Consider the following 25,059-nt stretch of genomic DNA (forward strand, 5'->3'; position numbering starts at 1 on the left):
TGAAAAATGGAAATAACTAAGTATTAGTTATGCCAAACTTTGCAGTGAAAAATGGAAAAGGCAGCTTAATACGAAATATAGAACAAGAAACGGTAATATGTTTCATTTTCAGATAACCTTTTCAATATCTCGATGCAATTCCAGTGGCTGTTTGTGTATTAGGTCTGCCGAAACAAACACCACGCCTATCAAATTCAGTTCGTGAACCTGGGAAAAATTGATGGAATATCGCGAAATTTAAACTACCAAAACTCAAATGGGATTTCTTGCGCACGAAACTAGCTACAATTCAGACGTAAGGGATACAGCTCTACCCGACGAGACGGCTCCTGACCTAAGCTGTAGGACAACAAACAGGATGATGCCATCCCAAGGAAGGAAGTTAACCACTATCAGCGTACCACAGCGAAGGGCCGGGTGGCGAATCAGATGTGGTAAAATTGAACGATAGTCATAAGAAAATGAAAGCTTTTGTTATGAAGACTATTGTGCCTTGTGCAGAAGGTGCTTCGTACAATTAGAAAAAGAAAAATGATTTGGGATGAAAACTATGTCTTGAAGGGAAAATGTAAAAAGCATTGATACGAAAGTTAGGCATGGTTATTGGAAATTTGGACTTTGAGATTTTTGATTTGAAAAACTAGCATATACACCACAACCAAAGAGTACATGATTTGTGAATAAACATATTTTGACAAAATTTTCATAAAGGAACTAATAGAAAAGAGGAGCTATTTTAACATATCTAGCAAAGTTACAGAACTCTGATGTTAAAAATTAGAATAATAATAATAATAAAAATAATTTAAAAAAAGTAAAGTACATTGCTATTGTTAAACAGTTAAAAAGAAAAAACATTGAACATTAAGCAGAAGAGTAGATTCTACATCTGGCTATGGGAAACAGTAAGTGTTGAAGAGCTGCAGTGTGAAATTATTTTGTCTAGTTGGCTGAGGCTTGTTTTATATTTTATTAAATTATTGAACCATTGTGGCCAAAATTGTTCGGATGGAGCTTTTAGAAGATTGCGCGTGATGAGTACAATTGAAAACGATATGATCGGGATCGGAAATATTTTCACACTCACAAAGATTATCTGAGCTTAAGCCAAAGCGATGAAGGTAGCTCTTGAAAGGGCCATGTCCTGTGGCAAACCAGGTAACTGAGGAAGAGACTGAATATAATTTTGATGAGACTTTAGAAATAAATTTATATGTTCTTCGACCAATTGTACCAGAAATCCATTCTTGTTGCCACTTTGTCAAAAGAATTTTCCATGTAAATTTTTTAACATAAGAAGAAGGAAGAGGATAAACATAGATAGGACGTTCTACTGCTTGAGCTGCCGCTTTGGCTTGTTGATCCGCTAGTTCATTACCTAAGATACCGTGATGTGTTTTGACCCAGACGCGGTTCGGACGTTGGGAAGCAGGAAGGCGTAGTAAAAGTTGTTGTATATTGAACTAGCGGATTTTTATTAAATAAATCTATTATTGCAGTCAAACTTGATGCAGAATCTGAATAAATATTTATAGTAAATTCTTGAATTGAGTTTAAGAGCCAGTCGAACTGCTTTGCGTATTGCAATCAACTCAGCTTGGTAAACTGAATTTTTAATTGAAAGCCGTTTGTTCCAAGTGTATAACTGAGAAGGATTTTGAAACAAGCAGAGAGCACTGCCTGTTCCTGAAGACATGTGAACCATCTGTGTAAATTTGAAAATCAGAATTTAAGGGATATGCTGTTTTAATGAAGACGTTTTGTTGAAGATTGAATGAGGCTGGATGATAAGCATCGTTAGATTGTTGAAGTTCATAGTCGTCTGGGTGAAAGTGATGATTCCATAATTCTTGGGGCTTTAGAAATCGAAATACATTGGCTATTGTTGCTTCTCGCTGTACCAGGAGTGGAAGTGGAGGAAGGCCAGTTAGAATCTGAAGAGCAGCTGTTGAAGTAGTACGATAAGCTTTGCTAATTATTAAAAGATGTGCACGTCGTAAAGCATTAAGGCGTTTAATTGCACCCTTGGTAAGGTGTGTACTCCAGATGGAAGCTGCATATAAGATGATTCTTTGCGTTACTATAGTATACCATAATTTGAGAAACTTCCAGGCTGAGCCACAAGAGAGTCCAGAAATCCTTTTCATTGAGTTTTGAAGCTTGAGAGTTTCCTCTCTTAAATATTGCATATGCGTGATCCAGGATAAGCGATTATTTATTTTGATACCCAAGTACAACAGATTTTTTACAAAAGTAATTGATTGTCCATTGAGTTTTAATGTTGGATTTCTTTGTAGAGGACGTTGTTTTCCAATAAGTAGACCTCTGGTTTTGGTAGTTGAGATTCTTATTTTATGTTGGCGAGACCAATTTTGAAACTTGTCCAAACAGAATTGAGCTTTGGGTGTAATGTCAAGGCGACCACCTATAACAATTAAAAAATCATCTGCGTAGGCTATGATTCTTACATCTGGTAATCTCGTAAATTCCTCAAAGAGAGAATTAGCGACGAGGTCCACAGAAGAGGACCCAAGCAGGACCCTTGTGGACATCCTTTTTGAACACGATGAGTAAAAACATTATCCATAGCAGTGATCTGTACAGAGCGATGAGAGAGATAACTTTTAATGATGTCTAAAAAGAAAGAAGGGCAATCCAGAGCTTTCATTATTTCATAAACTTCCGGCCACCAAAGTCTATCGAAGGCGCCTTGTATATCCGATGATATGATGAGTGAATGCTTATTATTTTGTCGATTTGTGGTTATTGTTGAGAGTAGATCGGATAAAGCATGCTCAGTAGATTTGGTTTTGGTAAAGCCATATTGGTGGGTGGAGAGAAGCTGGTGTTTACAAAGGAAGTGGTTTAAAAGTAGAAGTATTGTTTTTTCCAGCAATTTTCGAAATGCAGGAAGTAGACAGATGGGGCGATATGAGGAAGGAACTGAAGGATCTTTGGCTTTCTTGAGAAAGAGAACCACTTCTGCATTTTTGGTATCCAAACGGAAATGACGAGGTCATGAATTTGAAGGTCAAGATGGAACTTAGGGGAAGATAACCCCCAAGAAACTTGGGGGAAAATACACAGAAGTAAGTAGAAAAGTTACATCTCTAAAAGAGAGTCGAACCGTTATTGTATGTTGAGTTGCCTTATAAAGTGAAAGCTGATATTTACCAGTGGAGATTAGGACTGCAAGTATAGATGTTGAAGAGAAAGCTTGAAAGCTCTTAGGTAGACCTGGGATGAAATCCTGTTGGTGGTAAGATTCTTGTAGAAATGCAATATCAATAGAATTCTCCGCGATTGTTTGAAAAATTAGAGAAGTGGCCGATCTTGAATTTTGAAGATTACATTGCAAGAATTTTAGCTGTGCTATGGAATATTGTTGATAAAAGTCCGAAGAAAGTAATTTTGTTGCCACGGAGAAGAATTATAGATCCTGCTGTAATTTAAGCTGAAGAGCTGCACGATAAGTTGGACAGGAACTAGAGTTTGCTGAGTGATTGCAATCCAGAGATGTTTGTTTGTTTATTAAGATTAGAATGTTGACAATTTGCACACTTTTCGATTTCCTTACAGTATTTATCAAAATGGGCTCTCGAACAACGTACGCAGACAGGCGGAGATTGACAATTCCTGCTGGAATGGCCAAGGCCTTGGCAATTAATAACAGCGAAGTATTCGTAGGCATTTACGAAATGTACACTTGACAAATCCAATGTATAGGAATCCGTTCTTGTCTAAGGAGTCTGCGTATGTAATATCCAATTCAAGGATCCAGTTATTACGACCGTCTTGGCGAGGTTGTGGTGGAAGAGGATTGATGGTAGTGGAAGTTTCTTTTAGATTTTGAAAAGCTTGTAGTATGGTTGGGGCTTAAATTTTCGATTGTACACCAAAAATGATTATTTTAGTCTTCAGTGGTTTGGGTTCTCGTATTTTAAAGGCTGCATTCAATGTTGACTTATTCTGAATAGCTTTTTTAAGGGAGTGAAGATGCTCTTTTGTTCGACAACGGATGAGAAGTCTGTTTGATCGTGTAGGCCGCATTTGTTCTATTGGTACTGCGAGATGTTCAGTACCAAGTTCGTCGATAAGCTGCGTCTGAATGCTGTGTAGAGAACGCTCAGAATCGTTAGTTGAGATTATTAGAACGTTGTCGGAGAGTTTCTTCTGCGAAGTTTGTTCGATGGTCTTAGGTGAAAGGCTGCTCAGTTGGAAAGGCGTTTTCTGGGCAAACACGATTTATATTTTCCCATTGCCATAAATGTAAATCAGCGTCAAACATTAGTTCCAACGATAAAGTTTGAAAATTCTATATGTCTAAAAAATCTAATCTCTAAGAAAGCGCAGAAATTCTAAGAAAAAATTACTAACATTAAATCTTCTGTTATTCCAGCTGAATTATTTACATTGTGTACTCTAAATTATCCGGGCTAAAATTTTTCGGCTGCTCCTTGAAAAGGCGAAAAAATTTTCAACAATTTATTATATTATTTTTTATGTTTTTAATTAAATTTTGATGTTTGAAGCTACTGCTGAGCTGATAACTCCATTATATATATATCTAATTATGAGAAATTTCTCAGATTTTTTTTTTTTTTACTTATTTTTTTATGTTAAAGTAATAAAAGTTGATAAGTTGATTGCGACTCAAAATCTATTATTCTCTCTCTATAAAACCACACACAATTTATCAGCGAGGTTAATGTACAAAGCATTTCAAAAAATTCAAAAATTGAGCGGGAAGTCCTGAAATCTGTTTCAATGAATCATAAGTCACATGTCAGTCGGCATCTTGGGATGTGGAGGCTTGCCAGACAGCAAAGCAACTTTCTTATTCTTTACGTTATACTTTGTTACTCATGCACCGCGTGCAAGATCTGAATCATGCGCATACCTTACACAATACTTTTTAAGCGCACACAGAGAGCGTCTGGCTTCGACCTCAGTGCTGTCTGGAAAACGGCCAACAAGACTCACACAACGTCATTTAAATGGATTCATCAGCTTGTATAATAAAAATGCGGAAATTCATTTGTTTCTTAAAAATAAAAAATCAGCAAAGAGACGGACAGTATCTCTCGATATTAGTTTTGCATGTCGAAAAAAGCAGATGAAGAAATCGAAAAATTATTCATACAATGCCGTTGTAAATTTTATCGGTACTTGAAAGAAAATGTGGCTGATCTTTAGATTATTAAATTTTGCAAACTATGGTGAAAAAGTTGCCAAGAAATTTTAAAAATTTATCTTGGACCACTTTTTTCAATTTGCGCTAAGAATAATTCACTTGGCGAAATTTTAATTTATAGCAACCTACTTTGCTTTCCCTTTTTTTTCATTGGGGAAAAAAGACATCTTTCGTACTTTCAAGTAGTTTTAACAAAGTGCGAAAAGCTTATTTGGCGTTATTATCGCTTATAACAAATACGCCAAATTTCAAAACGCGTCAATACATAAATTCACGCATATCTTTGGAAATTTTGAATAAAAAAACTCTTAATTTTTGCAGGTATGCCTAGAAATATATCTACTTAAAGATGACGGCAAAAATTTGATAGGTTGTAATTCAAAAATTCATAAAAATTACTAAAAAATACAAATTTTAAAAACAAATCAGAAAATAGCTGCGAATTTTATTTTGATTGAACCTAAATTGCGAATTCTAAAAAAAGGAAAAAAGGAAAGTAAGTTAAATAAAAAAGATACTAATAAATATATATCAAATTCAATTAACTTTTAAAGAGCTTAAGTTTTGAGAGGTGTTTAAAAACTACTCTTGCAATTTTTCCAAAACTTGGCACTCTGGCATAATTTGAGTCATAGGAAAAAAAAAAAAAAAAAAAAAAAAAAAAAAAAATCGGTATACCATTTCAGAAAAAGTCCGATTTTGTGTCAAAATACCTATGTTAGAACCGTGCTGTACATAAATCTAATTTATAATCCTAAGTCGCGCTTTTGAGACATGAAAAATGCAAGTTAAATTTCATCAATCGGCCCAGCAGAATAGGAGATATAACATCAATTTTTTTTTTTTTTTTTTTTTTTTTTTTTTTTTTTTTGTGCGAGGTGTGTAGTATTTGTGGTTGATAAACATAGTAATGTACCATTTGTTGAAGTAAAATTAAATATAAATATTAACTGATCAGACACTGCTCGAATCTTGATATAAAAATGTACAAATTTCTACAGTAGATTATGACAACTCAGGTCAATTAAGGAAAACCTAGCAAGCTCAATAAGAAATGTAATAAAAATACAACACAGATGAAATAAAATTTAATTAGAATAATTTTTATGAAAATCACTAGAAGTGGAAGAATGCAATTTGCTTAATTTAAGTTTCATTAATTCAGTGACTTTCATTTATTGATGGGAAACATTTTCTTTAAGGGTAAAAGTTAAAAACCGCAAGTCTCCGGTTTGGTTGGCAGGTATGGGTAATTCTTACAGAAATTTTCATCATAGCTTTTTTCTGCCACGCAAAAATAAACAACGTCGATTTTAACTTTACTCACCTTTTTGGAGGATTCCTGATATGATTTTGGATCCATCTCATCTAGACGAGTTACGATAACAACCAGTCAATTTTAGCGAGGCACGCAGAAGTATTTTTGAACCAGAGATTTCCGTCTCTGAGGACGTATACGCGATAAAACTGATATTGAAAATGGAAAAACAAAAGGCGAAAACTCTGCGTGTCCCGGAAACAAAGACGGTTCCCCCCCAGACACCAGAATAGAAAGGTAGTTGGCACGACGCGACGATCAAACTATGCGCCTTGCGATGGAAGGGAACGAGGGGCGGGGCGACTAACAATCGAGATCAGCGACACCGTAAACCCTATCCTTAATATTCTCCTACGCAGATACAATAAATTTAATTAATTAAGTTTACTATATGTATATACAATCAAAAGATAAAAATTAAATTAAAAAAATGGCTTGACAGTCTAACTGCAAGTACATAATTCAAAATTGAAACAACAAAAATCCAATAATATAGCATAATAAAATTAATATAATAAATTTTTTAAAACTCCTTGGTCTTTTAGAGGGGCAGCCGAAGAATTTTCAATAGAACCACGTTTATCAGTTATATCTGGATGATCATGAATTCTAGAAATTATTCAAAAGAAAGGGCCAAATAAAATATTAATTTAATTAAAATTATTAATTAAAGTGCGTTAAATGTGCAACTAGGTTAAATTAATTATCAAAATATAATCTGCTTTGAGATGCCTCTAAAACAAATAAACAAATAAGTGTACAAACAAACAGTAGAAAAAAGAATTCTCGAAGTGCAAAACCCGAAAAATTGTTAGGTAAATTAAAAGAAATGTGCTCAATAAGTATTTAAATAAATTTCGAAACAAAGAAAATGCAAATTGCTAAAACACTTTGTAAATCAAAAGCAATTATTGCGAATCAAAAGTATGGAGTCCATGGATTCCAGCTTCTAATTTATTATCAATATAAAGTGTGAGAAAATACCGTATGCGAATCATTTGCTAAAATGAGTTTCTAGGTGTGACCTTCCTCGTTCAAATGGTGTAAATGCTCCCATATGCGTTCTTATATCGATTTCCAAAGTGTCTATCATTTTCCGATTCACAGGTAAATAATGAGGTCTATCAAATAGTGCACTGACCGCTTCTCCATCGCTCAGTTACTCTTCCCCATTCGAAGAAGAAGAGCTAAAACACCTTTTACGATTTGAGGCTTTACGATATCCGTATATATCATTAATACACGAAAATGTGCACAAGGGTCGGTTGCAAAAGGACTTTCTACAACAGTTTTGAAACTATCATCAGTAGATACAGTTTCTATAGGTTCAAAACCTAACATTTGAGTTAACCCATCACGTAAAATCACTTTAGCTTTATTTTTCACTTTGATTGTCACTCGCTTTGTTACTGGGTTATAGTTAAAAAATTATTTTGTTTTGATATTCTTTAATATAAATAGCTTTTAAAATATCAGGCACCGTTTCATAACATCCTGGAGGTTATCTACGACCTAACATTTCACCATCTTTCTCTAAAACAAATCCAATTAAGTTATTTTCGGCATTTACATTATGCCATGTATGCGGGTATATAGCAATTCAACCAAATCAACTTCCCACATACCTTTTAATTCAATGGGAACTGCTAAACGTGTTATAAAATGTGAAATTTTATTTTCGGAAAAATAATTCATAGAGCTATCCCTCGGAAGTGTTACGTAGAAACTCATTAATTTTAGCAAATGATTCGCATACACTATTTTCTTACACTTTATACTGATAGTAAATTAAAAGCTGGAATCCACTGATTAAATTTGTCGGGATAACCGCGATATTTTACAAAGTATTCTGTCTTGTTTCTTACACTTGCGTTTCTTTAACATTTTTTCAATGCGATATTCATCTTTCAATCTCACTTTCTGCATCTTTTGTGCATAAAACGTTCCTTTTACTGAATCTCAAGTAAATCTTTAATTCTATACACTGCTGGATGTCTTTTAACATACTCTGTCACCACAAACAGTTCTTCAGTCCAGTTGGTTTCATAGCCTTTTTCGAAAGTAAGCATTAGTTTGGAAATATGCACCACATCCCCTACCACGAATGCACATTTAGAAATGTTCAGGGGTGTTTGTGCTCCGGGGAAACCCCGGAATTCCGGGGATTTTGAACTTCGATCCCCGGAAATTCCGTCGTTCAAAAGGAAGTAGGAATAATAATGAATTATTTATTTTTATCTGGGTAATTTTGTTTGCTTTGAAAGCAGAAAACGCAAGGTCAGTGTGTGTGGTGAAAACTTTTCCTTTCTTTCTCCAAAGGCAGTGATAATGCGTGAAAAGGGGGAAAAAACTTCTTTTTTTTTTTCTTTCCTTATTGCGAGTTATGACTCATTCCCCCGGTTCTCGGACATTCTCTTCTGGATTCTTTTCGGCAAGTAGGCGCGGCAGAAAAAAAAGGGAGAGACTTCGTTCGACCAGATGTGCGATCACGTGACTCTGGGTTCAAAGGTCTTATCTCTCCTGGCGTGGCGCCAATAAGTAGAGAAGGGGGATTTTTCGCCGTATTAGCTATTTGTCATTGATCGCTTCTCAACTTTTTTTCCTCCGCTGTGTAAAATTTTCGTTTCATTTATTGATGCGCGTGTAAATTTTTCGTTTCGTTTATTGAAATATTTTTTTATTTATGTACGCAAGAGAATTTCACTATAAAATTTCTCGATATAAATAGTGATATACAATTAGAAGAAGGTGTCCGGAATGCATTTAGGTGGAATTGGATTGAATGGAGAGATGGTAATGGGGATACCATCGGCACATGGTGCAAGAAAATAAATGTTGCTGGACTGTGCAAAAAAATTTGCTTCATGTTTTGATAGATACTTAGAAGATTTGTTTGATGGCATCTATTTTGATATGAAAAGCTGCAGTAAAAGAGAAAATTTTTTCAAAGTCTGTGAATCCCTTGCCATTAAAAAACTTAAGCCCTTGAAGAGACCAGACCATAGGTGGGTGTACATTTTATGTGTTTTAGAAAGAATCAAAGATCTGTGGGATGCTCTTATTGCATTTTATTTTACTTGGATAAAACTGATAAAGGGGATTATTTTTCTTATGTTGAAACTGTATACAATAAAAGAAATATTTCTGCAGCTCAGAAAAAAATTGTTGAAGGGGTGTATTCTTGCTTGCATTCCCAACAACTCACAAAGGATGCTTTAGCTGGGGAAAAAAGAATACTAAATGGGTTATTTGTTATGCAAAACAAAACTTTATTGCATATGGCATTATATTCAGCAGTATTACCAGAGTTCAACACATGTATTAAATTATTTGAAACAAAAAAAACCAATGCTTTATTTAATACATTCCAGTATATATAAATTGATGGCAAAATTTTTCTCTTTTTTTATGAAGCCAGAAAATATAGAGTGCACATCTTATAATGATTTATTAAAGGTTGATGTCACAAATCCAGAATTCCATCTACCTAGCAAAGTAATATTTACTGGTGCAGAAGCTTCCACTCTCCTGAAGAAATTATCAAAAAATCATCCAATAGCAAAAGAATTCCAAATTTCTCTGATAAAAGCTTATACTAATACAGCACAGCATATGAAACAGAAATTACCCCTTAAAAATTCATATCTAATTAGTTTTACAGCATTAGATTCAGAGCTAAGAGGTAAAACCAGTACAATATTAGCTTTTGAAAAATTATCATCTTTTATGTCCCATATTTTTAGCGATAATGAAAAGTCGAAAGTAGAAGCTGAAATAAGGTTATACCAGAGTGATATTGATATCACCAAAGAAATGCTCTACACATCTGAAGAAAGTGGAAACAAGTCTACACATCTGATGAAAGTGGAAACAAGTCTACACATCTGATGAAAGTGGAAACAAGTCTACACATCTGATGAAAGTGGAAATCAAGTCAAGTGTACAATTGATAAATATTGGTCTAAAGTTTTTAATTTAAAAGATGATTTCACAAATGATTATAAGTATCCTACATTGGCTAAATTGGTCAAAGCCTGCCTTAGCTGCTTCCATGGCCCATTAGTGGAAAGTGCATTCAACTTAATGGATACACTTGTCACTGACTACAGAACCTCTCTTAAGATTGATTTCCTAGATGCAGTGCAGACTATTAAATATGATTTAATGGCTTCTAAATAAACCTCATGCGAAAAATATGGCTAAAAAAATCCAATGACTGATCCAATTCCCAAAGATCTCTTACTGAATATGAACAGAAGTTGGAAAACATATCAAGAGGACTTAAAAAACATGTATTTCAGATGAGTCACCTATAAAAGTCTCTGAAAAACCTTCTACATTAGCAGAAAAGCAAACTGCTTCTACCTCTGCATGTGCAGTTCTCGAGGAAATTTCTTCAACTGTAAATGAGGAAAATAAAAGTCAACCTTCCTGCAATTATGAAGTTCACCACAAAAGAAAGACAAGCCCACAAACATCAGAAAATTAAAAAAAAGCAGCAGAAATTAGATAATTTTGTTTTTAAAGAATTAATTCAGGGAATTTAAAATATTTACATAAAATGTAGTATTTTATATGTTTGAAAATTTATGGTTATTAATTTTGCAAACAAAGTAATTCATTGAACTTTTATAATTAGGTCATTCAATACTTCATAATTGTAATTTTTCATTTCTCTCCCCCCCTTCTCGAAACTCCAAAATGTCGGTAGGAAGTCCGTAAAAGTTTCAGGGGATTTCTTGGGGTCCCACAAACACCCCTCAATGTTAGAAGGATGATCTCCATACAAGGTAAATCATATGTCACTCTCATTTTCTGAATTTACGTCTATGGGAGCTTGTTTTATACTTAAATGAAAAGGAGCATTATAGCTATTTATTAAGTTGTCCAAGATATCTACATATTTGTATGTATTTCGAGTCGTAAAGTATTTCCACATTTTTGTTTTCAAAGTGCGATTAAACTTTTCCACCACGGATGCTTTAGTAGTATTAAATGTATTGAAAAGTTTAACTTGATTTCTTTTTAAAAATTTTTTAAACACTTTATTTTTAAATTCGGTATCCTGATCAGTTTGAAGTGATTTTGGTTTACGTTCACTCGTTATTTTTTGAAACGCTTTCACAATATCTTCTCCTCTCTTTTGTTTCAGAGGAATAGCCCATGCATATTTGGATAATATGTCAATACAGGTTAATATATATCGATAACCATCATTATGATTACGTAAATATGAAACGTCTACTAAATCAGCTTGCCATTGTTGATCTATAGAATGCACTATTACTCTATTCGTTGGAAATTTTTGGCGAATTGGCTTGTGATGAGTGTATGCATCTATTCTCTTCAACCATGTTTGAATCTCTTTCCAGGAAACTTCACCTCCTGCAGCACGATGAAAAGCCTCGACACCACCAAAACTTGCAACATTAACTAGATCATGATACGATAAATTCATTTTCATAACACATAGAACTATTCTTCATATGGATAATTATAAGTTCCCACTGTCTTTAAGGGGTAAAGTCAATAGGAATATTATGAAATTCTATAAAAATATAGATGAATGATAAAATAACACATAAAACAGTGTATAAACACTCCGCAACGGTGGCATCGCCTGAGGCAGGCATAATTGCAATTGATGAGCCGATTCTAATTTCATTTTTTTATATAGGCTTTGTAGCCTAAATCTGAACGTATCACATGAGCTTAGTGGTTTAATCTTTAAACTACTAAGCTGATGAGATATTTTGTGCGAGGGTTCGATCCTATATTTTAAATAATACAAAATTAAAAAAAAAAAAATTCCAAAATAGATTATTTTCCTTTTTTGCCTCTAGAGAGTAGCATGAGCAATTCCTAAATAGATTTTCTTTTTTCGTCCTTAGAGAACGCCATGAGGATTTGTACCTCCGCTGCCAATTTTAAAAAACTAAATTTAAATGAAAAGCAGGAGGTCTACAACTCAATCAGCAGCAAAAACAACTCAACTCATGACGTCATTGGTTTCGCCCCTTGGTGTGATGTCATAGATGAGGTTGCCCTTGGCCACGCCCTCTATGTGACATCATCGGCCACGCCCCAGACCCTCTGGCGCAAAACTGTCATTTTTCTACTACTTTGGGGCCGCGGAAATTTAATTCTGATACATGAATTTACAGAAATTACATTAGTTGATATTAATTATATGCCATATAAAATCCTAACGAAATCTGTTGAGGTATCGAGTGACTCAAACTTGAAACTTGAGTTTCCATAAAAATATTTGATCCAAATCTGAATCGGTGCTAGAACTGAATTTTCTACTATTTCTAAAATGGCACTAAATGCTCTTCTGCCATTCAGCGCCACATAAATTATTTTTTCAGCTTTAACGCTTATTAAATCCAAATATTATACTACTGAAAAACACTCAAGATGCTTTACCTCCCCCCCGTCATTCTTTATTTTATATTTAATATCTGGGATCGCGAAAATACTCGATGATAAAAAGGGGTCTTGAATGAGAAAAGTTAAAGAAGCATTGATGTAATAACATAACAATAGTATCATAATACAAATAATTCCAAGTAAATAATTTAGACAAAGAATATGAACAGAAGTTTTCGAGGAAAGTTTTATTCGATACATGTTTTATTATGTTTTGTATTTTTATTATTTTTAAATTTACAAACATAAACTAGTTTTCAAAACAAAATGAGATTCTAATTGCACAAAAGTTCGATTTTAATTAATATGATGGGTGCGATTGGTGTATTGATGCAGCATTTTAACATCTTTTGAAGTAAAACTTCCTAACTTAAAATTTAGTTATTTAAAAAATATAATAAATAATTTTAATATATTTTTTCCTTATACTTATTTTACATGATTTCTTATTCACAACATCATAGCTGCCAACCTTAAAATCTTATAAACGGGGGTTTTTTTGCGAGAAAATCGGCAGAAACAGGAATGTTTCCACGTTGCGCGGCGACACCATTTCAGAGGAATTCCAAACTGTCTTTAATTCACTTTGTTCAGGTTACTGAACTTCGTAATTTAGTTCTGACAGAAAAATATATTAGCGTTGATTTGAATATTTTAAATTTTATATTCGGCTAGGTCAATTTTGAAAGTGTCTATTTATGCTTCTTGCTATATTTACCTAAAATTAGTTGCCGTTTTGAAGGATAATTTTTCATATTATTTAATGTTATCAAAAATGTCGCGGACAAGCGTGATCAGATTAAGTGGTGCCTACTGAATGATCAGAAGATACCCCACCCTCCATGACAAATCGAGAAAAGTATACAGCAATGAAATTCTTACAGATTATTGCAAAAGGTAACGAATGAAATTTATTAGAAAAAAATCTTTTTACATTATTACTCTACGCAGAAGACGTGGATATTCTTACACATTAAAACACACACACATTTAAAAAAGAACTATAATGGTTACAAGATGCAGTAGAAATTAAAACCATTGAATATATTAGAGGCAATATATGAAAGCCGGCATTCTATAGAATACCTAGCACTTGACCGACCGCTAGCGGTTCAACAGCATACGCACGTCCGACCGGCCGCAGATTCTCTCTGTTCTGAATAACTGTCAGAACACTCTGATAAATCGTCTAAATAAAAACTCTCAAGTACCATTTTTTTTCGCTCATCGTGAACGGTAATTTTTTAAAAAACGGTGTGAAAATGTATGAGTTAACGAAGCAACGCACTTAACGCAAGTGAGCAATGTACCTCAATACTAATAATAAAATGCAGATGATATAGCAAATGGCAATTGTTTATTGCAATGGCTACCGACTGATAGGTTATTTTTAGGTAGCTCCGAGAAAAAAGCGATTAATAGGCTATCGGTCGGTAGGCGTTGGCGAAAAAAAGCCGATTAATAAGCTATCCATCGGTAGGCGTTTGAGGAAAAAAAGGCCGATTAATAGGCGATCGGTCGGTAAAGTGCTAGGCATTTTATAGAATCTGAAAACTGGTCGGCAATTATGAAACGATAAACATTTCATAACATTTCGAGAGCATTCTGTAAAATGCCAAATTACAGCCTGACAAAGAATGAAATACATCGCAAATTCATTCGTTTTGAATCATGAGTCGATGGTGAATTAAATTGACACGTTGATGACATGCTTATCAAAGATATTTCCGTTTTTGTTACCAGATATGTGTGCTAGGAGACCAATGATGCACAGGATGCACACAGTATTATAAAAAAATTCATACCTTCTGTTGCCATGCTAGTAAAGATGTTGAAATGAATATAATACAATAAAATGATAATAATTTTAAATAACAGCATTATCGCGACTTTTTTCATACTTTGATTAAATAGCATTTGTCATTCTATAGAATACCTGGAGAAAGTACATAATAATTCCTATATTTCATTTTTTGCCTGAAAACGCCAGGCATTCTATAAAATGCCTAAGAATTCTATAAATGCCGGTAATAAATGCAAATTTATTCGCTCAGTTGTGGTTCAGGAATGCCATTAACGCTTAAAACTCATTCCATTTGAGGCTAACTGAGACAAGAATTTCAGTAGAACTAATAAAGGAATGGACAAAAAGATATAAGGACCCTTTTTTTTTTTTTTTTTTTTTTTTTTTTTCCTTTAACTGTTTTTGGTACTAAAGATACATACATAATTTTAAATTATCACACATTTCTTAAAATATATGCAGAAAATTATTTAGGACATAGCATTTAAACAGTATTTGCTGCAAAAGCAAATGACATGGTACATTACCTGAACTGACACTGATGTTCTTAAAGATGAGATAGAATTTTAATAATAATTTATACATTCTCATAACAATAGGAGAGATATAAGTTAGCAAAATAAAAAAACAAAGATCTTTGAAAATTATACTCACAGCCTAGAAGCCTCATTTGCCACGTCATCACCTTCAATACGGTATATTTTCCCGTAGCAGACGTACTCGAAAGAATCTGCTCGTGAAGGAACTTCACGTGTTTCGGAAGTCGGCACCCACTCTCCATCATCAGGCAAACCACTTTCTTTTAAAGTAGATGCAACTACCAAACGAAATTTATCCCCTGTGGTAGAGATGTGAAGCAAGACAACATAAAATAAGATCATATTAGAATAACAAAAACGTGACATGCATCTTCAAGGATCTTATAGTAGAAAAGGCGAAGAGAAAAAAATGTGTGTGGCATATCAATATTCTGATTTAAGCTAATATTTTTTTATCCACATTAGTTCTAATCTACAATCTATTTTATTTAGGTTTCAATTTAGATTTCCAAAGCAATTTTGGTTTCCTCCTCTCTTCTTCTTTTTCCTGTTTTTATTAATTATTTTTTAAAATTTCAAATCAGAAGATAATATAAGTTTTATCAGTTTCATTTTATTGTATAATTATATATTATTACATGACAACTGTTAAATTTTTGAGTCTCTTTGTTAAAACGGCAGAAATATTACTAAAAATCTGCTAATAGCGCATTAATTCTAGTGCAACTTGCTTCGTGAGGTGAATTTCATAAGCATGATATATTTTAAGAGTCATTTAAACTTTTATTGAAAAAGAAGTCAGTTTTCACTCCGTCAACTGAAAATTGCAAAAAATTACTATCCACATTTCTTAATTAACTTTTCTAAAGGAAACCTCTCAACCTGATTGAAACTCATACAAAAGCGAATTTTCCATGATTTTTGAGGCACAAATGTACCAACAGAGCGATTGACATTTAGAGCGGGGGGGGGGAGTTAGACGGCAAAAAACAAAATCTTTGGCGATGAAGATAATTCTTGCCATTTTGATTCAAATCAAATAATGGAAATATAATTTTCTTTGTGAAAACGTTAAAAGATGGAAAGAGAAAGGAAAGTATACAGCAGTTTTATCCTATAGAGGGATTCAAACTTACCAAGTTCCATGGGATAAGCTTGAGTGTTGACATCCAGAATGAGGTCCATTTTGAAGGATTCACTTTCACAGTGCAAGCGACTGACTAAAAAGGGGAGGAAAAAAAAACTATATCATTACATAAAATAATACTTGTTTCAGAAATATATGTTCTAAATTTACCAGTTTCATTTATTTCCTCACCTTCTTCAAAATGAGAAAAATAAATATATTAAGTAACTTAAGTCGCCAAACACCTTCAGTTACTAGCAAACTCGACAGACATCTTGGTTATAAGTGACCAACTTATAACCAGGATGTCTGTTGGATAGTAAAGATACAAACATATTAAGACTACACCATCAAAACGAATGACACTTCAGACGGGTCACAATAGTGCTACTTTGCACTTGAGGAACACATAAAATCAGAATTTGACCTTATAGTTATATGTACTATTTACGTGTGAAATTCACACATGCAATCCTGTTTTATAAATAACAAAGTTATATATGTTAGGTAAGAAACTTTAATTACTATACGTATGCGCAGACAGGCAGATAGATAGATAGATATAGATATATGTAATAAAACAGTAGCTCGTTGTAATAAAGCAAACTTAGAAGTACTATTGATGGCGTAAAATGTTCTTCCATACTGACAAGCATACTTAGCAGTTGAGGTGGATTAATAATCACCTTTACTTCAATTGACGACTGCGGCCACAGTTCACTTGGCACTCTAATTGTGCCTATTCAAGAGCATTTACATTTTTGATACTGTTACGATAGGAAGAGAGCAGCAAAGCAGCGTAATGGGTAGAAACGAAAGTGCGAGAACAAGTAGAACAAAAGTGTGCGGTTATCCAATATGGAAGCTCACCAAGACAAAGGTTTCAGTTCTCAAAATTTTAAGTTCTGAATTAGCTATGTCATCAGCGTTACGCAAGTCATATGATATGGACTGATCTAGAAATGACGCAGTCCAGAAATAGTTATTGCTATTTTTAGAATAGAGAAGGGAATACAAAAATTAAAATTAAGGAGGTTAGGGGATATTGCTAATTTAAATTATAATTTTGATTTATATATTTTTTTTATCTTAGCTCAAAATTTTAACTTTAAATTAGCAGAACCCGTCACCTCTCAAATGGAAAACACATATGACGGTCATGGACAAAGCCACGGTTTATACCTCGAATCCTTTTACTTGATCTTGTTCTACAACGAAAACCACTATGATGTCAGTAGACTGAAGAACTGCATATGCGCAATCCTTTTCGACGTGCCCAAACTGCTTCACAACTTTGCTCTTCCACCACGGCGAGCGAATACAATCTTTAATCTGCTTCTCGCTAACAATATCTATTATATTTCAATCAATCAGGGTGATAGTTTCTTGAAGAGACATAGATTTCTTTTGGCTTTCTAAATCACTACATTAAATTTATTCTTTGATGTTTCAAATGTGCTTCCCAAACAGACGTCAGCCAAATAATGCTTTGTTTCGACAACTGCATCGCAAATTGCGGGAGGCAGCTTTTCAAGTGTGCGACAGATGTGCATTCTCTAGCAGTAGAGCCACATCGGTACTGAACGCACACCTGTCGTAGAGGAAGCTGAGCTACGGGAATTACGAACCCCCATACAAGTCTCCGCGCAACGGGGCGCGTTTTGCATGTACATCATTCTACCATTATTGCGCATACTGCAAGAAGACATGTTACACCTTTACCAGGTCTAAACAGTACAGGCATTATGCGATGGCAATTATCCCCAACGTGTCGCATTTGCATGCTGGTATTTGCACAAATGGGTCGCACAGCCGAATTTTCGATTGTGGATTTTGTTTTCCGATTAAGCATCTTTTACTCGAGACGGTGCCCTTAACCTGCACGTGTGGGCGCATTGAAACTCAAGGTGTACATGTGCCCATAGAAGTCAACAACATTGGACCATAAATGTTTGTGCTGATATTATCGGTGACATGTTAACTGGCACTTACCTCAACGCCTCGAAGAAAAAAAAGATCATACTTTTTTAGAAAGAGTGTTGCCGGATCTGACGGTTGACGTCCCAGCAGTTATACATTAAAACATCTGGTTTCAGTATGATGGAGCGCCTGCACATTTCAGCAGTGCCGGAATACCTCGGTAGGACATATCCTGATCGCTGGATTGACAAAGGCGTATCAGTCGCACGGCCATTTTGATCCTGTCGACCTGACTCCCTTGGATTTCTATTTGTGGAGAACCATAAAGTTCATGGCGTACGGGACAACTGTAACATCGGACATGTATCTCGTCGCCATGATTATGGAAGCGGTAGTAAGTGTCCATGACGGTGTCCGACCAACTGTACAAAATTGTTGAAACGATTACTGAAGAAATAAAATACAAGAAGATCACAAATGGAATTTTCTTATGGCCATACAATTCCAAGGCTTTCGATCGCGTATGGCTGGAAGCACTCCTCTACAAAGCACACAATCTAGATTCCCCAGATTACATCACAAACATAATTAAATCCTATTTGATCGGTGGACACTTCGTTGTTCATGTTTTCAGCTCGTATTTTACACAACGTCCAATATTAGCAGGCGTAGCCCAGGGGTCTTTCCTGGCACCCACACTTTTTAATATTTATATGAACGACATTCCTACAACACCTAACACGACACTCGCAATGTACGCAGATGACACAGCGATCCTGACGCAATGTGCATTTGTTGGATCAATCATACAACAGTTACAAGATCACATAAACATACTTGAAATTTGGCTGCAAAAATGGAAAATCCTTGTTAATGCGGACAAGACGCATACCATCTTGTTTACCAAGAAAAAGAAAATTGATAAAAACTTGCATTACTACGGATCTCTGGGCTATGAAGATACCTTATCTCGAAAAGATCCTCAGTAATTCTTTCACATAGATCCCACACATAACATCTCTCTTACAGAAGTTTCGAGCTCGTAAAGCTACACTATTCCCCTGCTCGAAACAGTGTTCTATCTATAGACAGCAAGTTACTCATTTACGAATCCGTATTGCGTCCCATGCTCTGTTATGCCTGCCCATATGGGCATATTCTTGCAAATCGGATAGAAAGAGGCTCCAAACAGCCCAAAATCGTATATTACGTCAAATTTCAAACTCACCCTGGTACATTCATAATAACTGTACCCATTTTGAGCTCAAAACGGACCAGCTTAATACTATGTATTGTAAATTAGAAAGGAATTTTTTCGAAAATCAAAAAAATATTCAAAACCCTGCCATTAAAATATGTAATTACGACATTAATGATCCTGCTAACTGCAAGCGCCCTATGGCCATACTTAATGTAAATATTGATTGATGTTTTCTTACTGTTACCTGCATTATTATTTAGCACTTGTATTATATATTGTAACTGTGCTTATTGTATTATGTATATATCTCCTCTCATATATGCACATATTTTGTATCTTGCTATCATATTTTGTATTTTGTTTGACAGGACAAGTGTCAATTTAATATTTCAAATTGCTCAAACTTATCCATTATTTACTAATATCTTGTTTAACTTTATTGCCTTTTTATTATAATATAACGACTTGCCTTAATGTTATTTGTGACAAATTTTATTATGTAACTTGTTACTTAAATCTCTTCATATAGATAAATTTTTTTTTGAAATTTTCTTTGTGTTAATGCACAAATAATTAGTAATTTTTTAATTTTGTTTGATAAGGGCCTTCGACCTTCGACCCAGTTGATAGGGCCTTCGACCCAGTTACCCGAGTGTATACTCCATTCCCCCGTGAAACAGAGGAAAACATTTCAGAGAAAACAACGAAAGGAGAAAATGTCAGGGTACAAAACATCGTGGGACAAAGGAAAGGGAAGAGAGAACATCGCAGTTCCAAAACATCATGGTACAAAATATCGCCGTCGAAAATAAAGCGGTTCAAAATCATCGCAGCCTAAAAATAAGTACTTACAAATCATCGCAGACATGCATTTTTCAGGTTTTAAAAGCTGTAAATGCATCGCATAATGACTTACTTGGGAGCGCAAGAAGGAAAGATGGATATTTTTACTTTTATATTTCATATTTTTGAAGGAACTAATAACTTTTTTAAAAGTAAGAAGGAAACTTTAGTATTTAAAAATTGAAAATGAGTAGAAAATTAATGCAACTTACAGCACTTAATTGAATTTTAAATTTACATAGTTAATTAACAAAGGTCATTAATAAATTAATCTTTTTTATAAAGTTTTACTCATAACTTTTCATGAAAAATACAGCCTCAAAATATTTAGAAAAAAGAAGATATATAACTGCATTAGGTTACCTCTATAAAAATTGCTTAGTTATGAAATTACTTTCTTTCAGGTTTGTTAATCTGATATTGTTTTAGTGAAAATTATATCTTGTTTTGTTTCCGTTTATTTTTAAAGTGTCGTGAACATTTCCTGCTCTTCCAGATCTTTATGCGAATATGCAGTTACAACTTTTAAAACCTGAAAAACGCATGTTTGCGATGTTATAGCCATACGATGATTTGTTATTTTTTATCACGATATTTTCGACGACGATGTTTTTAAACTGCGAAGTTTTTGAACCGCTTTATTTTCGACGACGATATTTTGTACCACGATGTTTTCTCTTTGCTTCCTTTTCTCCCACGATGTTTTGTACCACGACCTTGCGCTGTTTATTCCGCGATTTTTCGGCTGTAACTGTCCATGACACACCTGCCCATTTCATACTGGTCCGTGGTTCCATGCGTCGACATTGTGAAGCATGCAATAAGTGGCAAATGGAAGGAATTTTGAATATCTTCTGTGACATAATCATGTTCTTTAATAAAACTTCCTATTATCACCTCTTTCGATATCCCTCTACACCAAGGTTCTTTAATATTAACACCTGCGAACATTGCCCTCTAGCGGTCGCCATTCGCATTTTCGGACACAAATTCCAATGTAAATCTTGTTTGTCATGGTATGAGAGACCAGCATGTTAACTTTGGCAACGGCCTTCTGAGACGCCCTGTAGATAATAATGTTTGTTGATTGGTGTTTTACATGGGCATAATGCTCCATTTGATAAGTTTTCTTTTCTACATATGGTAACTTCATTGTTGTTCTATGAAAACAAAAGTCAGCCATGAAAGAGTTGATGTTCTATATGTTAAATATATGAATAAATTTGTTTGATTGAAAGAAGGTTGGTCTGGCTTATTTGATTACGGCAAAGTATCGACGGCTACCTGACAAAGGAAAAAGGATGCCTTCGTGGAGGACTTTCTAAGGGAAATTGGCTTGTATACACGTTACACAAGGGGAAAACCAAGAAAACACCTATGCAGCCAGCCCGTTCACGGGATTCGAACCTCGAACCGAACTACCAGTGTTCAGGGACTACGCTTAAAGTTTGAAAGTGTTCATTCATTTCTATTTGATTGAGGATTGCATGAAGAATATTTTACTTAAGAAAACAGCGGCAGTAAGGGCGACCTTCACGAAACCACAGCATAAAAACAATACTTGAATCTGACATAATTATAAAAAATATTGCAGTAACATTTTCGTCTTTGGAAAGGGCATTGCATAATTTAATGGACCTTGGATAAAGAAATATTGAAATTATTGCTTTACGATGAATCGGAAACAAAATATGCGGATAACTAAAGTCATAGATAGTTACAGAGAAAGATTTGATAAAATTAAAGACCCGGTTAAGCTTTTGATTCAGAATTTTAATTTAGAATAACAAAATGTCGCTTCCTTTAGCGCTGATAAGATTAAATTGAAGCTTCCCAAAATTGAGCTTTTAAAGTTTGGCGGTGAAATAAGAAATTGGCTTTTTGGAATCAGTTTAGCAGAATTAATGATGATGAATTAGCGGAGGGAGGCAAATAAATTCCATTATTTAATTCAATGTATGCTTTTCGGTAACAGAGTAAAGGAAATTGTTGATAATTAGCCCCTCCTACGGCAGAAAATTACAGAAAAGCAACTGAAATCTCAAAAACAGAAGTCGGTAGTGAAGCTTGGTTTAGGTGATTACGGCAAAGCTTCGAGGGCTATCTGCCTAAGGGAATGGATGCCTTTGTGGAGGTGTCTACATGTTACACAAGGGGAAAACCACGAAAATACCCACGATCATGTTGAACTGCTTGTAGAATTTTATGTGTGTGAACTTTTGTGTTTAGTTGTAAAAAATGCTGCGAATAAAACTAATAGTTTAGCTCTTAGATAAATTAGAACCCTATTTCAAGTCACCTGAGTTTATTGGGATGACTTCTGATAAATACTCTGTTATGTTGTTCCCTTTAGTTGAATCTTGCTTACGTGAAGAATTACTTAAGAGTTTGACTAAGGAATAATATGTTGAATAAATATAAAAATTCCTATTCTGATCAATTATCGCGATTTGGTGTTTCTTCGTACAGAAGTTGAAAGCGAAGAACGTGTTACATTTGCGAAAGTACGGATTAAACGAAATGATATTTCCGCGAAAATGGTAAAATTTAGATCCTACAGCTAATGAATTACTTTTTAATATTAAGAAAGGACCTGCTCTGCATTGTTTATTTTGTGTTAAGTTTCTGGAGGTTCAAGATTGTTTTAAGGGTCATTAATCTTACACTACAAAGCTTAATAAAGGTTGTTTTTCGTGTTTGCAGGCAGGTCATTTATCGAGAAATTGCAGAACATATATTAAATACGTCACTTGTGGTAAGAAACGCTGGCCGACTGAATGTCTGAGGAGAAGCATAAACTATAAACTTCAACAGAGCAAGATAGCAAATGTGTTTCAAATTCGACGCTTTTAAATTATAGTGTTCTCCAGAAGTTTTCCTACAGACAATGTTAATTTAAATAGAAGTGTATAGAACATGAACGGTAGTAAGAGCTCTTAGCGACACTCTTTAACAACGGTCTTACATTCCGAGTTCAACGGTTGGAAAAATTGGGTTAAAACTATCAAGATCAGAGCTTCTAAATCATAGTGTTTGGGAATAGCACTTCGAGAAGAAATCATAAATGTTGGTAATTATCCTTGCGAAATGGAAGTTTTATATCAACCAGGAATTTGTAGCACTGTCCGGAATGAAATGATTCAGGAAAATGGTATACAGCTGCATGATGGGGGAAAGAATTCTTCTCGTATAGAACTATTGATAGGGGCTGATTACGCAAGAAAACTTTTTTCTGGATCGGCATATCAGTTGAAATGTGGACTCGTTGCTATGAAGACACATTTGGGATGGTTACTAATGGGAAAACCGGAAAAGAAGTATGTCGATCATTGTGTCACATCTCTGTTAGTTCGAAGTAATGATATCGCTCAATTGTGAAATCTCGAAGCGAAAGGTATTATCGAAGCAGAAAAATAAAGAAGAGTTAGACTAAATAAATCTCCTTACATCATTTCACTGACTGTTTATATTAATGACGATGGAAGATATGAAATTAATCTTCCTTGGGTAGAAAGTAAAATAAACTGACCAAGTAATAGAGAAGTGGCAGAACGTCGTTTAAATTTCATTATTTCCAAGCTGAGAAGAGTTGATAATTTCAGTACCTATGATGGAGTAAAGAGTGGTTGGCTGACGATATTATTAATAAAGGCGTAGAAGATCCTGATCGCTATTTGCCTCACCGTGGGATATTCAAAGAAAATTACGCAACAAAGTTCCGTCCTATGTTCCATGCATCTTCCAAACAAACAAAAAGAAACCAGTCTTAGAGTGACTGCTTATTGAAGAGGCCTAACTACTTAGAACAAATTCATCAGTACACGCAGTTTCATGAAAAAGAAATTGGAGTAATATCTGATATAAAGGAGACCTTTCTCCAAATTTCAGTAGGCAAACAAGATCGTGAATATTTTAAATTCCTCAGGCGGAATGAAGATGGGCAGATAAAGGTGTTTCAACACTGTACAGTAGTTTTTCCGGCTTGAATTAAAGTCCATTTTTATTACGTGCAGTTTTACAATTTCATTCAGAAAAGGTACGTTCTTCCCTCTACTCGACATCTTTAGCCAGTAAATCTGTTCAAGAGCTCAATACTTCCTTTTATGTGGACAAATGCATCACCTTAGTTAAAATTAAGAAAGAATTCAAACGATTTACAGAGATTTCAACAAAGATAAATTAGTCACACAACAACCTTGAGTTTGGCGTAGATTTATGTCAAGATCTCAATCAATTTCGTGGACAGATAGCTACACGTCCCTCCTCGTCAGGAGCAAAGAAATGTTCAAGACTGGGAACAAAGGTTATGGCAGTAGCCAAATTTGACCTAAGAGGGTAGGAATATAAAAATATGCAAGAATGAAAAAAATAAATATTTGACGGTTACGTGCATTAAACTTGGCACGGATTATGTCGAAAGATATATTACATACGTACCATAGGGCCCACCAGCGGCCGAGCGGTAAAGTCGCTGAACACTGGTAGTTCGGTCCGAGGTTCGAATCCCGCGAACGGGCTGGTGTTTGCGTGGTTTTCCCCATGTGTAACGTGTATAAGAGCCAGTTTCCCTTAGAAAGTCCTCCACGAAGGCATCCCTCCCCGTAGGCAGATAGCCCTAGTGTGCTTTGCCATAATTAAATACACCACACTACCACCATACGTACCATAAATAAAAATCGAGA

At 34.6% G+C, this 25,059-nt stretch overlaps 1 protein-coding gene across 1 annotated transcript in view; it reads right to left on the minus strand.

Moving 5' to 3' along the window:
* Polr2H (DNA-directed RNA polymerases I, II, and III subunit Rpb8) overlaps positions 1 to 25,059 on the minus strand; it is a 151,706-nt gene that overhangs the window by 33,371 nt on the left and 93,276 nt on the right. The window contains exons 2-3 of the mRNA XM_035354187.2: positions 16,424 to 16,507; positions 15,403 to 15,586 (exon numbers count right to left, since the gene is read on the minus strand). Coding sequence (XP_035210078.1) covers positions 15,403 to 15,586; positions 16,424 to 16,507 — 268 coding nt within the window. The remainder of the gene's footprint in view (positions 1 to 15,402; positions 15,587 to 16,423; positions 16,508 to 25,059) is intronic.

Source organism: Stegodyphus dumicola, chromosome 10 (assembly GCF_044657685.1).
Source record: "Stegodyphus dumicola isolate Sdum_Otavi_A_Nest chromosome 10, ASM4465768v1".
Taxonomy (NCBI): domain Eukaryota; kingdom Metazoa; phylum Arthropoda; class Arachnida; order Araneae; family Eresidae; genus Stegodyphus; species Stegodyphus dumicola.